The sequence below is a fragment of the Salmo salar genome, chromosome 26 (assembly GCF_965601325.2).
Source record: "Salmo salar chromosome 26, fSalSal1, whole genome shotgun sequence".
Lineage (NCBI taxonomy): Eukaryota > Metazoa > Chordata > Actinopteri > Salmoniformes > Salmonidae > Salmo > Salmo salar.
Genome location: NC_138316.1, coordinates 29483757 through 29496777, shown reverse-complemented (window position 1 = coordinate 29496777; position 13021 = coordinate 29483757). Strand labels below are relative to the sequence as shown.

The window sequence follows — 13021 nt, the reverse complement described above, 5'->3', positions numbered from 1 at the left end:
CTCGCTCTCTATGGCACAGACACTGTCTCGCTCTCTATGGCACAGACACTGTCTCGCTCTCTATGGCACAGACACTGTCTCGCTCTCTATGGCACAGACACTGTCTAACTCTCTATGGCACAGACACTGCATCAGGGACTGACTACATATTTTCTATCCCACTCCATTTTGGGCATGAAGACAACATTTATACAGTATATACAACAATACAAAATGTTTCCCTTTGCATGGACAGTTGATCTACCGTGACGAGCTAGGCACAGTATTTCAGTCATCTACCGTGACGAGCTAGGTACAGTGTTTCAGTCATCTACCGTGATGAGCTAGGTACAGTGTTTCAGTCATCTACCGTGACGAGCTAGGCACAGTATTTCAGTCATCTACCGTGACGAGCTAGGTACAGTATTTCAGTCATCTACCGTGACGAGCTAGGCACAGTGTTTCAGTCATCTACCGTGACGAGCTAGGTACAGTATTTCAGTCATCTACCGTGACGAGCTAGGTACAGTATTTCAGTCATCTACCGTGACGAGCTAGGTACAGTATTTCAGTCATCTACCGTGACGAGCTAGGCACAGTATTTCAGTCATCTACCGTGACGAACTAGGCACAGTATTTCAGTCATCTACCGTGACGAGCTAGGTACAGTATTTCAGTCATCTACCGTGACGAGCTAGGCACAGTATTTCAGTCATCTACCGTGACGAGCTAGGCACAGTATTTCAGTCATCTACCGTGACGAGCTAGGCACAGTATTTCAGTCATCTACCGTGACGAGCTAGGCACAGTATTTCAGTCATCTACCGTGACGAGCTAGGTACAGTATTTCAGTCATCTACCGTGATGAGCTAGGTACAGTATTTCAGTCATCTACCGTGACGAGCTAGGCACAGTGTTTCAGTCATCTACCATGACGAGCTAGGTACAGTATTTCAGTCATCTACCGTGACGAGCTAGGTACAGTATTTCAGTCATCTACCGTGACGAGCTAGGCACAGTGTTTCAGTCATCTACCGTGACGAGCTAGGCACAGTGTTTCAGTCATCTACCGTGACGAGCTAGGCACAGTGTTTCAGTCATCCAGGAGGAAAGTGAGAATGTGTGTGAGAGTGTGATATTTTGATTGTGTGTATGCATGAGTGTGTGTGTGTGTGCATTTACGGTCGTGAGTGCGTGTGAAAGTGAAAGCCGTTCTGCTCTCTCAGCGTTTGTGCGTGCTGAGGCTTTGTGGTGACCGCGGGCGGGGCTGTGTCTGTGTGCAGGGTGTTGCTGCGGGTTAGAATGCTCTACTACCTGAAACAAGAGGTGATGGGAAGCCAGTCACAGAAGATACTAGACGGCGTGGACTCCAGGTGAGCTGAACTTTCACCTCTTTTACAACCAAACAGCTCTGAACATTGACAGACACACTTAGAGTAGAGTACACAACATTTCCAAAGCTCACTGACGCTCTCTCTGTCTATCCTCTAATTGGTCATTTCAGTTATTAGATTATTTGAAGAGGATTACACTATTTACTCCATTATTTTGAGATGGTCAGATTGATCGGTGGCTATTCAGGCTAGACTGAATGTTATGCCAACCAGTTCAGCCAGGCTGCCAGCACTATGCCAGTATTTGTTTAAGTTTGGGATTTCTGGTAAGCTGCTGGCACGCAAATTCAGCTGACACATCGTTTTAGAAGGTTCCGTTTACATTCACTTTTTAAATGAAAACTTGTTCATTCATAGGCCCATGTTGTTCATGTTTTCCATGGTAAGGACATAGACCAAACATGACAGGTCATTCCCATACATACTGTAGCTGTCTCTATCTATCACCATATCTGAAGGAGGGCACAGCTAGTCAGACTCAGGGAAGGAAAGTCCATGTATAGAGGAGGGTACAGCTAGTCAGACTCAGGGAAGGAAAGTCCATGTATAGAGGAGGACACAGCTAGTCAGACTCAGGGAAGGAAAGTCAGTAGTCACTCCACCTGCTGTTGAAAGATGGATCAGCAGCTTCTCAGAACCAATACTATTGCTGAGGATATACAGAAGTGGGTGCAGAAAAACTTAGAGTATTTCTAGCCTCCAGACACATTTTAAGCCTTGATGCTGACCTAAAAGTCTTATCGGAGCTCATGGTTTTGGCTGTACCACGCTGTTGCTTATCTGAGAATCTATGTTGGGATGGAAACCCAGCTGTCATAGTACCCATGAGTCCCCCATGCTATACATATAGACCTGTTCCTCCTGTCATGTTGTGTTCTGTCCACGCCCCCTCCTCATCAGTGAGATCAAGATCTGGGTTCCTGAGCCCGACAGCTCTGAGCTACCAGCCCTGTGGTGGGACAACATCTCTGACAAGTGTCTGCTGTTGGGGGTCTACAAGCACGGTGAGTCGACAATAGAGACCAGGGATGTACAGTGAGGGAAAAAAGTATTTGATCCCCTGCTGATTTTGTACGTTTGCCCACTGACAAAGAAATGATCAGTCTATAATTTTAATGGTAGGTTTATTTGAACAGTGAGAGACAGAATTACAACAAAACAATCCAGAAAAACGCATGTCAAAAATGTTATAAATTGATTTGCATTTTAATTAGGGAAATAAGTATTTGACCCCCTCTCAATCAGAAAGATTTCTGGCTCCCAGGTGTCTTTTATACAGGTAACGAGCTGAGATTAGGAGCACACTCTTAAAGGGAGTGCTCCTAATCTCAGTTTGTTACCTGTATAAAAGATACCTGTCCACAGAAGCAGGTTTCTTCCTAGGTTTTGGCCTTTCTAGGGAGTTTTTCCTAGCCACCGTGCTTCTACACCTGCATTGCTTGCTGTTTGGGGTTTTAGGCTGGATTTCTGTACAGCACTTTGAGATATCAGCTGATGTAAGAAGGGCTATATCAATTAATTTGATTTGATTCCAAACTCTCCACCATGGCCAAGACCAAAGAGCTCTCCAAGGATGTCAGGGACAAGATTGTAGACCTACAAAAGGCTGGAATGGGCTACAAGACCATCGCCAAGCAGCTTGGTGAGAAGGTGACAACAGTTGGTGCGATTTTTCGCAAATGGAAAAAACACAAAATAACTGGCAATCTCCCTCGGCCTGGGGCTCCATGCAAGATCTCACCTCGTGGAGTTGCAATGATCATAAGAATGGTGAGGAATCAGCCCAGAACTACACACGAGGATCTTGTCAATGATCTCAAGGCAGCTGGGACCATAGTCACCAAGAAAACAATTGGTAACACTACGCCGTGAAGGACTGAAATCCTGCAGCACCCGCAAGGTCCCCCTACTCAAGAAAGAACATATACATGCCCGTCTGAAGTTTGCCAATGAACATCTGAATGATTCAGAGGACAACTGGTGAAAGTGTTGTGGTCAGATGAGACCAAATTGGAGCTCTTTGGCATCAACTCAACTCGCCGTGTTTGGAGGAGGAGGAATGCTGCCTATGACCTCAAGAACACCATCCCCACCGTCAAACATGGAGGTGGAAACATTATGCTTTGGGGGTGTTTTTCTGCTAAGGGGACAGGACAACTTCACCGCATCAAAGGGACGATGGACGGGGCCATGTACCGTCAAATCTTGGGTGAGAACCTCCTTCCCTCAGCCAGGGCATTGAAAATGGGTCGTGGATGGGTATTCCAGCATGACAATTACCCAAAACACATGGCCAAGGCAACAAAGAAGTGGCTCAAGAAGAAGCACATTAAGGTCCTGGAGTGGCCTTGCCAGTCTCCAGACCTTAATCCCATAGAAAATCTGTGGAGGGAGCTGAAGGTTCGAGTTGCCAAACGTCAGCCTCGAAACCTTAATGACTTGGAGAAGATCTGCAAAGAGGAGTGGGACAAAATCCCTCCTGAGATGTGTGCAAACCTGGTGACCAACTACAAGAAACGTCTGACCTCTGTGATTGCCAACAAGGGTTTTGCCACCAAGTACTAAGTCATGTTTTGCAGAGGGTTCAAATACTTATTTCCCTCATTAAAATGCAAGTCATTTTATAACATTTTTCACGTGTTTTTCTGGATTTTTTTGTTGTTATTCTGTCTCACACTGTTCAAATAAACCTACCAATAAAATTATAGACTGATCATTTCTTTATCAGTGGGCAAACGTACAAAATCAGCAGGGGATCAAATACTTTTTTCCCTCACTGTACTAACTGACCCACAGGCCTGAGACATCTAGAATGTGTGATACTAGGGCTACGATACTAACATAACACTTAGTATAAAGTCATGTATTTGGCATGTATTCTAAGTGGGTTTACTAGAATGGATATTGGAACAGAGCCTAGACAAATGTAGAGAGTGAAAAAGGGTCAGGGGGAATTAATCAGATACGGTATAGTATATACAATTCTGAGTTAGTAGTGTCATGTGGGAAACGCACTGTAGGTGTTTTCATGTTCTTCCATGGGGATGTAGTTTACACTGGATGACAGCTGTCACACTCACCTTTGGGGGAAAGTGGCCAGCTGTATGTTTGTTTTTTATCTCTTCAAGTTTCCAAGTTTTAACCTCTGTTTGCTTACCTCTCCACTGTGGTCCACTCATACAGGTTATGAGAAGTACAACACGGTGCGTGCAGACCCTGCCCTCTGCTTCCTAGAGCGGGTGGGCCGGCCAGACGAGAAGGCCATCGCTGCTGAACAGAGAGCCAATGACTTCATGGATGGGTAGGTAACATTACACATCATGGCTGACTGACTGAATGACTGAGTCAGCTAGTTAGCTTGTCGGTCTCCTCCACTGAGTCAGACAGGGCTTAGACACACAATGACACACTTAAAAAGTTTCAGTTGTTGTAACACTTTTTATAACCAGTCATAAAGCTATGATAGAAAAGGAAGAAACCAGAAACTGATATTATTGTATAAACCTTTTCTGAAGTGAATCTGAGTCCGTGTTTATTTCAGAGCTGTTAGGAGCTGCCTGCAAGTTCCCCTGTCTGTTACCTTGTGTGGCCCTTGCTGACTGACTGAATAACTGGCTGACTTACTGGCTGGCTGACTTACTGGCTGATGGTTGTTATCTGTGTTTGTAGGGACGTGGATGACCCAGAATACAAGCCTGCCCCAGCCTTGCTGAAGGACGATATGGAGGTGAGGCCACAACGAAGGGGGGCAGAACAGAGCCAGCACAGCATGTGTATTCTCTGCCCCTGTAGAGACGAGACAATACAGGTTGTTTTGAGTGTTATTGTGTCCAGTTCTGTGTCCAGTGTTTGAACACACACTTCTCTCCTCCATAGGATGACGCCTCCTCTCCTGGAGACCTGGTTGTCACAGACAACCCTGGAGGTCAGTTACATCTTTCTATTCAGTCTCTTTCTACTCAGCTTTTGTACTATCACAACCAATACACATCATATTACTATATCTACTACAAGTCACTACTACTACTAATACTGCTACTACAAGTCACTACCACTACTACCAGTCACTACTACTACCAGTCACTACTACTAATACTGCTACTACAAGTCACTACTACTACCAGTCACTACTACTACTAATACTGCTACTACAAGTCACTACTACTACTACCAGTCACTACAACTACCAGTCACTAATACTACTACTGGTACTAATACTACTACTACCAGTCACTACTACTACCAGTAACTACTACTACTATTAATACTACTACTACAAGTCACTACTAATACTACCAGTCACTACTACTACTAATACTACTGCTACAAGTCACTACTACTACCAGTCACTACTACTAATACTACCAGTGACTACTACTACTACCAGTCACTACTACTACCAGTCACTACTACTACCAGTCACCGCTACTACTACTACTAAACTCAGCAAAAAAAGAAACGTCCCTTTTTCAGGACCCTGTCTTTCAAAGATAATTTGTAAAAATCCAAATAACTTCACAGATCTTCATTGTAAAGGGTTTAAACACTTTTCCCCATGCTTGTTCAATGAACCATCAACAATTAATGAACATGCACCTGTGGAACGGTCGTTAAGACACTAACAGCTTACAGACAGTCGGCAATTAATGTCACAGTTATGAAAACTTAGGACACTAAAGAGGCCGTTCTACTGACTATGAAAAACACCAAAAGAAAGATGCCCAGGGTCCCTGCTCATCTGTGTGAACGTGCCTTAGGCATGCTGCAAGGAGGCATGAGAACTGCAGATGTGGCCACGGCAATATATTGCAATGCCCGTACTGTGAGACGCCTAAGACAGCGCTACAGGGAGACAGGACGGACAGCTGATCGTCCTCGCAGTGGCAGACTACGTGTAACAACACCTGCACAGGATCGGTACATCCGAACATCACACCTGCGGGACAGGTACAGGATGGCAACAACAACTGCCCGAGTTACACCAGGAACGCACAGTCCCTCCATCAGTGCTCAGACTGTCCGCAATAGGCTGAGAGAGGCTGGACTGAGGGCTTGTAGGCCTGTTGTAAGGCACGTCCTCACCCAACATCATCGGCAACAAGGTCGCCTACGGGCACAAACCCACCGTCACTGGACTAGACAGGACTGGCAAAAAGTGCTCTTCACTGACGAGTCGTGGTTTTGTCTCACCAGGGGTGTTGGTCGGATTCGCCTTTATTGTCGAAGGAATGAGCGTTACACCGAGGCCTGTACTCTGGAGCGGGATCGATTTGGAGGTGGAGGGTCCGTCATGGTCTGGGGCGGTGTGTCACAGCATCATCGGACTGAGCTTGTTGTCATTGCAGGCAATATCAACGCTGTGCGTTACAGGGAAGACATCCTCCTCCCTCATGTGGTACCCTTCCTGCAGGCTCATCCTGACATGACCCTCCAGCATGACAATGCCACCAGCCATATTGCTTGTTCTGTGCATGATTTCCTGCAAGACAGGAATGTCACTGTTCTGCCATGGCCAGCGAAGAGCCCGGATCTCAATCCATTGAGCACGTCTGGAACCTGTTGGATCGGAGGGTGAGGGCTAGGGCCATTCCCCCCAGAAATGTCCGGGAACTTGCAGGTGCCTTGGTGGAAGAGTGGGGTAACATCTCACAGCAAGAACTGGCAAATCTGGTGCAGTCCATGAGGAGGAGATGCACCGCAGTACTTAATGCAGCTGGTGGCCACACCAGATACTGACTGTTACTTTTGATTTTGACACCCCCCCCCCCCCCCCCCCCTTCGTTCAGGGACACATTATTCAATTTCTGTTAGTCACATGTCTGTGGAACTGGTTCAGTTTATGTCTCAGTTGTTGAATCTTGTTATGTTCATACAAATATTTACACATGTTAGGTTTGCTGAAAATAAACGCAGTTCACCTTGAGAGGACGTTTGGTTTTTGAGTTTACTACTACCAGCTACTGCTACTACTACTACTACTACTACTACTACCAGTCACTACTATTACTACTACTACTCACTACTACTACAACTAGTTAATACTACTACTAATACTACTACCATCAGTCACCACTACTACTACTACTAGTCGCGACTAATACTACTACTACTACTACTACAGCTAGTTAATACTACTACCAGTCACCACCACTACTACAACTACCAGTCACTACTACTACTACTACTACTACTAGTCACTACTATTACAACAACAACTACTATATATTTTATTACCAACAGTCACTTCTATTACAAACAGTCACTACTACTAGCGCTTCTACTGCTGAAACTACTACAACTTCTTACACTACTATAAAACAACTTAAAAAGCATTCTCCCTGATTAAACAATGTGTGTGTGTGTGTGTGTGCTCTCCAGAGGGTGCTCCAGTGATGATGGAGGGGTTAGGTGGTGGAGGTGGAGGAGGAGGAGGAGATGCAGCCTACTGGCCCTCCTCCTCAGTACTAACAGCCAGACTGAGACGTCTGATCACAGCCTCTCAGCGCTACACCAAGTCCAGACAGATCCTCCACATCCACCAGACCCAGCACACCACCCAGGTTACACCCTCACTGTGCCCCCTGCCACCCGCCCTCAACGACACTATCAACCCCAAGATGGCCGCCAAAATAGAACGCCAGCAGAGGTGAGTGAAGCTGTAAGGCCTGGACAGAAACGTAAAGTTAGCCACAGTCTATAACTTATACCAATGTCTCCTTCTCTCTTCTTTCTCTCCTCCCTCTCTCTGTGTATATCTCTATCTACCCCTATTTCTCTTTCTCTCTGTTTCTCCCTCCCTCCTCAGATGGACGAGGCGAGAGGAAGCTGATTTCTACCGTGTGGTGTCTACCTTTGGTGTGGTGTTTGACCCAGACCTGGGCCGTTTCGACTGGACCAAGTTCAGAGCCATGGCTCGGCTGCACAAGAAGACAGACGAGAGTCTGCAGAAGTACCTGTGGGCCTTCACTGCCATGTGCAGGAGAGTGTGTCGCCTGCCACCCAGAGAAGGAGGTGAGAGAGGTGCTGTGCCACCTGTATAAAGGGTGTGGAAGTCAATATACTTATAATCTGTATACTATGTTGTGTGCTTACTAATACCGGCTGATAATGTGCTTACAGTATGTCAAGGTTCATGATTTCAGGAAATGCTGGGGAAACAAGCAAGTGATAAGGTTAACGATCAATGGAAAGTTAAACAGCGAGTGGAATGAGTTCACACAAAATGCAAACACAGATGTATGAATTATGCAGGACAGCCTTATTCTCTCTCCCTCTCTCTAGACACAGCGGTGGACCCCTCCCTGTCCATTCAGCCCATCACAGAGGAGCGTGCATCTCGTACCCTCTACAGAGTAGAGCTGCTACGCCAGGTCCGGGAACAGGTCCTGCGCCACCCCTTGCTCTATGAGCGCCTGCCCCTGTGCCAGCTGGGCTCGGACCTGCCCGTGTGGTGGGAGACCGGTACCCACGACCGAGACCTCCTAATCGGGGCCGCCAAGCACGGCGTCAGCCGCACAGACTACCACATCCTCCGAGACCCAGAGCTCTGCTTCATGGCTGCCCAGCGCAACTACAGCCAGAATAAAGGAGTCCAACAGCCATCCCAGACCCCTACTCCGCTCCTGAACCCCCAGTATCAGGCTAGTAGAGACCCAGCCTTGGCAGAGTCCCCAGTGCCAACCCCAGCCCAGATGGAGAGGGAGGACATCCTGGGGGCAGTGCCCAAAGAAGAACCTCTCTCGGAGAGGGAGGAGCGCATGGAGAGAGGGGGTCAGGTGGAGAGGTGGAGTCCCCAGCCTGCCCCTCTCACCCCTACAGGGATAGAGGAGAAGCCTGACCTGGGGGTGGTGAAAGGAGAGAACGAGAGCCACATGGTGGCGGCACGGACCAAGCCACTCACGCCCAACTCAGCCGCCAGGAAAGAGAAGAAAGCCAATAAAAGAAGTCGAAGAGAGGCCAGACGAGCCGCCTCGGCAGCGTCAGACTCCGACTCGGACGGCTCCTCCTCCAGCTCTTCATCACGATCTTCTTCATCATCGTCATCATCGTCCTCTTCCTCCTCACGCTCCGGATCCAGCTCCTCTTCATCTTCATCCTGCTCATCAGGCTCCTCATCTTCCTCTTCCTCATCTTCATCTTCCTCTGTTGACAGTGAGAGTGAGGGAGAGGAAGGAAAGACCAAGGGTGAGTGCTGTTGTTATTATTTTGGTTCTTGCAGTGAAAGACTTTTACAGTACCGTTGAGGCAATCAATGTTGTGATTTTGCCAAAGTTGTTAGGCTGTCTGAAGTTGTGTTGTATATTTAGAGGTTTTCTAAAGTAGAGTTATATTGCATGTTCTTCCAGTCCCGACAGTGACCAGTGTGAAGGGATTTGACGAAGACAGTGTTGCGTCTCTCAGCACCACTCAGGATGAGATGCAGGACAGTCATGTGACAGAGAACGGCAGCAACAACTCACACCACCACCCCTTCCAGGGAGGATACATGCTGGCTGCATCCTACTGGCCCAAGGTAAACACACACACCAAACCTCTTTGTGTTTCAGTTCTAGCCTGGGTTAGTTTCCTGAGAATCCCAACCATGTTGAAACAGCCCTTAGTAGGGTGTTGCTCATGATAATCCAGTTTTATTTCATCCTTCCACCAGACGATATAGTCCGGGCAAAAGCCAATCAGCATCCAGGATCCAAACAACTTGTTTTATAATGTCCCCTGTCCCCCTGTAGGACCGTGTGATGATCAACCGTCTGGACAGTATCTGCCAAGCAGTGCTGAAGGGGAAGTGGCCGGGGGCCCGGCGGTCGTACGAGGCAGGAGGGGCCGTAGCCTCCTTCTACACCACCAAGCTGCTGGACAATGCAGCTGCGGCCAACAACAACAGCAACCTCTGCTCAGCTTCCGCCTCGGCCTCAGAGGACCCTTCTGCCTCCCCTCAGGGTTCAAAGGTGAAGAAGCATGTTGCAGGAGAAAAGGAGTTCTCAGTGAAAATGAATGAAGTATGTTGATTTCCGTTACTCCCCTCTCGTAGGACCCCACACCACTCCAAAGCCTAATTGCGGTGTTTCAGCATGTTTTGTTGGGGATTGTGATTTTGTTGTTTTGGCTGCTGCCTACAACACTAATTTCTACCCACTCTATGTGGATTGGGATCCAGGGCTGTAATTACATTTTTACATAAATTAGTCATTCATGGATGGGAAGCTAATAAGAAGCTTAGTGTGGAGAGACACTGGGGTTTGAGAAGGTTCATCTGATTGAGATGGGGCTGGCTCGCTATTGTGGGGGATTGTGATGGGGCTCTAGTACTGTGGGTGTTCTGTCTCTAATGGGGCTGATAGCAGCTGGGCTATTAACCATGCAGGCCTGCTTCCTGCTTGCTTTAATACTACAGTAGCTAGCTATGAGCCTACATTGCCATAGCAACAGAGGGAGGAGCATTTGTGTCAAATATTCTATAAAATGGCCACTGACTTGCTGCTACAGTGTTGCTGGGGCTTTCCTGACCAGTTTGGCTGGAATCTTGACCTTAATAAGGAATATGCTGAAAGCTGCAGCCTTCCCTGTGACATAGTCCTTCAGTAAACTCCTGACATTGCATAGACAACTTACCCTATATGCTTCTAGCTGCTACAGTATATGCTGTGTCCCTACTCATAACTATCCCAACTTCCAAGCATACAGACTGCTCTGTATGACAAGCCAACAAAGTATTGTGCCAATGCAGTGAAAATCAAAACAAGCACTTAGACCCCCTCCCCTTTTTCTGTTATGTTTTGGTTAGTTTTCTTTCTGTAGAAGGGGCTCCAATGCCATCAGACTGTGTGAACTTGTGTTTCTGTGTAATTGACTGACAGCCTCTCTCTCTACAGCAGGAGGGGGGTCTGAAGCTGACCTTCCAGAAGCAGGGGTCCGGCCAGCCCCTGAAGAGGCCCCTGGAGCCTGAGGAGGGGCCCCTGAGCCAGCAGCAGTACCTTACAAGGCTCCATGAGCTCCAGAGTGCCTCAGACACCAGTCTGGCTGACTTCACCAAGCCCCAGGCTGCCAGCTTCCCACAGGGTACATACAGACTAGGACTGACCACAAAGTCCTGTTCTTACAGCAATGTATTGTTAGTTTATACAGTTGATAGTTCATACTAGGCAGGTAGCCTAGTGGTTAGATCGTTGGACTAGTAACTGAAAGGTTGCAAGATCGAATCCCCGAGCTGACAAGGTAAAAGTCTGTCGTTCTGCTCCTGAACAAGGCAGTTATCCCACTGTTCCTAGGCCGTCATTGAAAATAAGAATTTGTTCTTAACTGACTTGCCTAGTTAAATAAAGGTAAAAAAATAAAAATAACTGTCTGATAAAGAATACCCTTCATGAGGAATCTCAAAGCTAAACTGTGTGCTTTTTATTTGGTATCAATAGATGGCAGCAAAGATACATTTCCCCATATGTAGTACATTCATGATTGTGATGGTGTGTACTGCTTTAGTCTTCTGTTTTAATCTGGGACACGTTGTTTGTGTGTTTCCAGCCTCTACAGGTCTGGCGGGTCAGATGAAGCTGAACGGCGGTATGGATGGCCAGCCGGTGGTGAAGAGGAGGAGAGGAAGGAGGAAGAATGTGGAGGGGATGGACCTGCTCTTTATGAACAGGAAAAGAGGACCAGCCGTGCCTGAAAGCGTAAGATCTTACTTTACTTTTCTCTCTTCTCTTTGTTGCTCTACGTCTTCCCTGTCAATCCTCTCACTCCTATCTTGCTATCTTAGGTCCTTCAACATTTAGTCCTTAAACACTGGGTACTGGAAAGCTACATGTGATTGCATGGTTTTAAGAGATATTTAAAGTTTGAAGAGTATGCCTAAATGTGTTTACCTAGCAATTGAAAATAAAATATAGGATTTACTGTGTGTACTGAAGTATAGGAGGCTGTATGAGGGGTATGCTAGCATGCCTATACAAACACTAGCCACTTGATATTCACTGATGGGATGATGTCTACCCTGCATCTCCAGGTGCCCCCGGCGTGGGGTGGTATGATTCAGGCTGGCACTGGGCTGTCTATTGCCTCAGGGCAGGGTAACCCCCTAGGGGGCCAGGGCCCTATGGACACAGAGAGCAGGGTCTCTGTCATCAACCTGAAAGATGGGACCCGTCTGGCCGGAGACGATGCCCCCAAGAGGAGGGAACTGGAGCTGTGGCTAAAAGAACACCCAGGCTTTGTGGCTGACACAGGGGCCTTCATCCCTGTGAGTCCCTCCCTTCCTCTTCCTCACCCTCTGATTCTCCATTCCTCTATCCCTAACCCAGGGTTCATTAAGGGCTGTGAATATACTGTACAACTACAATAGACATCCGTCAGGGTTACGGTCAATTCCATTCAGTCAGTTCATGACATAAACAGAAATTCCATTTGCAATTTGAATCACATTTCCATTGACAGTAGATATTGTTTTGGATGTAGTCCTGTAATTGAACCTCTGTATCCCTGACCCTCTCTTCTCCTCCTCAGGGAGTGAATAAGAGGCAGCTGGAGCAGTTCCAGCAGGATGGTAGACCCAAACAGAAGAGGCATCGCTGCAGAAACCCCAACAAGATCGATGTCAACAGTCTGACAGGAGAGGAGAGGGTCCAGATCATCAACAGGAGAAATGCACGCAAGGT

General features: G+C 47.2%; 1 protein-coding gene across 7 annotated transcripts in view; it reads left to right on the top strand.

The window, feature by feature from the left end:
- Positions 1-13021, top strand: part of LOC106587586 (ATP-dependent chromatin remodeler CHD9) — a 127755-nt gene that overhangs the window by 108268 nt on the left and 6466 nt on the right. For 6 of the 7 annotated variants that reach the window (XM_082969598.1, XM_045708563.2, XM_045708562.2 and 3 more), the window contains 14 exons: positions 1263-1352; positions 2274-2377; positions 4557-4674; positions 5043-5100; positions 5250-5298; positions 7752-8019; positions 8179-8384; positions 8655-9557; positions 9719-9885; positions 10100-10369; positions 11243-11429; positions 11892-12040; positions 12373-12606; positions 12870-13019. In XM_082969598.1, coding sequence (XP_082825724.1) covers positions 1263-1352; positions 2274-2377; positions 4557-4674; positions 5043-5100; positions 5250-5298; positions 7752-8019; positions 8179-8384; positions 8655-9557; positions 9719-9885; positions 10100-10369; positions 11243-11429; positions 11892-12040; positions 12373-12606; positions 12870-13019 — 2953 coding nt within the window. The remainder of the gene's footprint in view (positions 1-1262; positions 1353-2273; positions 2378-4556; positions 4675-5042; positions 5101-5249; positions 5299-7751; positions 8020-8178; positions 8385-8654; positions 9558-9718; positions 9886-10099; positions 10370-11242; positions 11430-11891; positions 12041-12372; positions 12607-12869; positions 13020-13021) is intronic. The other variant, XM_082969599.1, reaches the window with a different exon arrangement.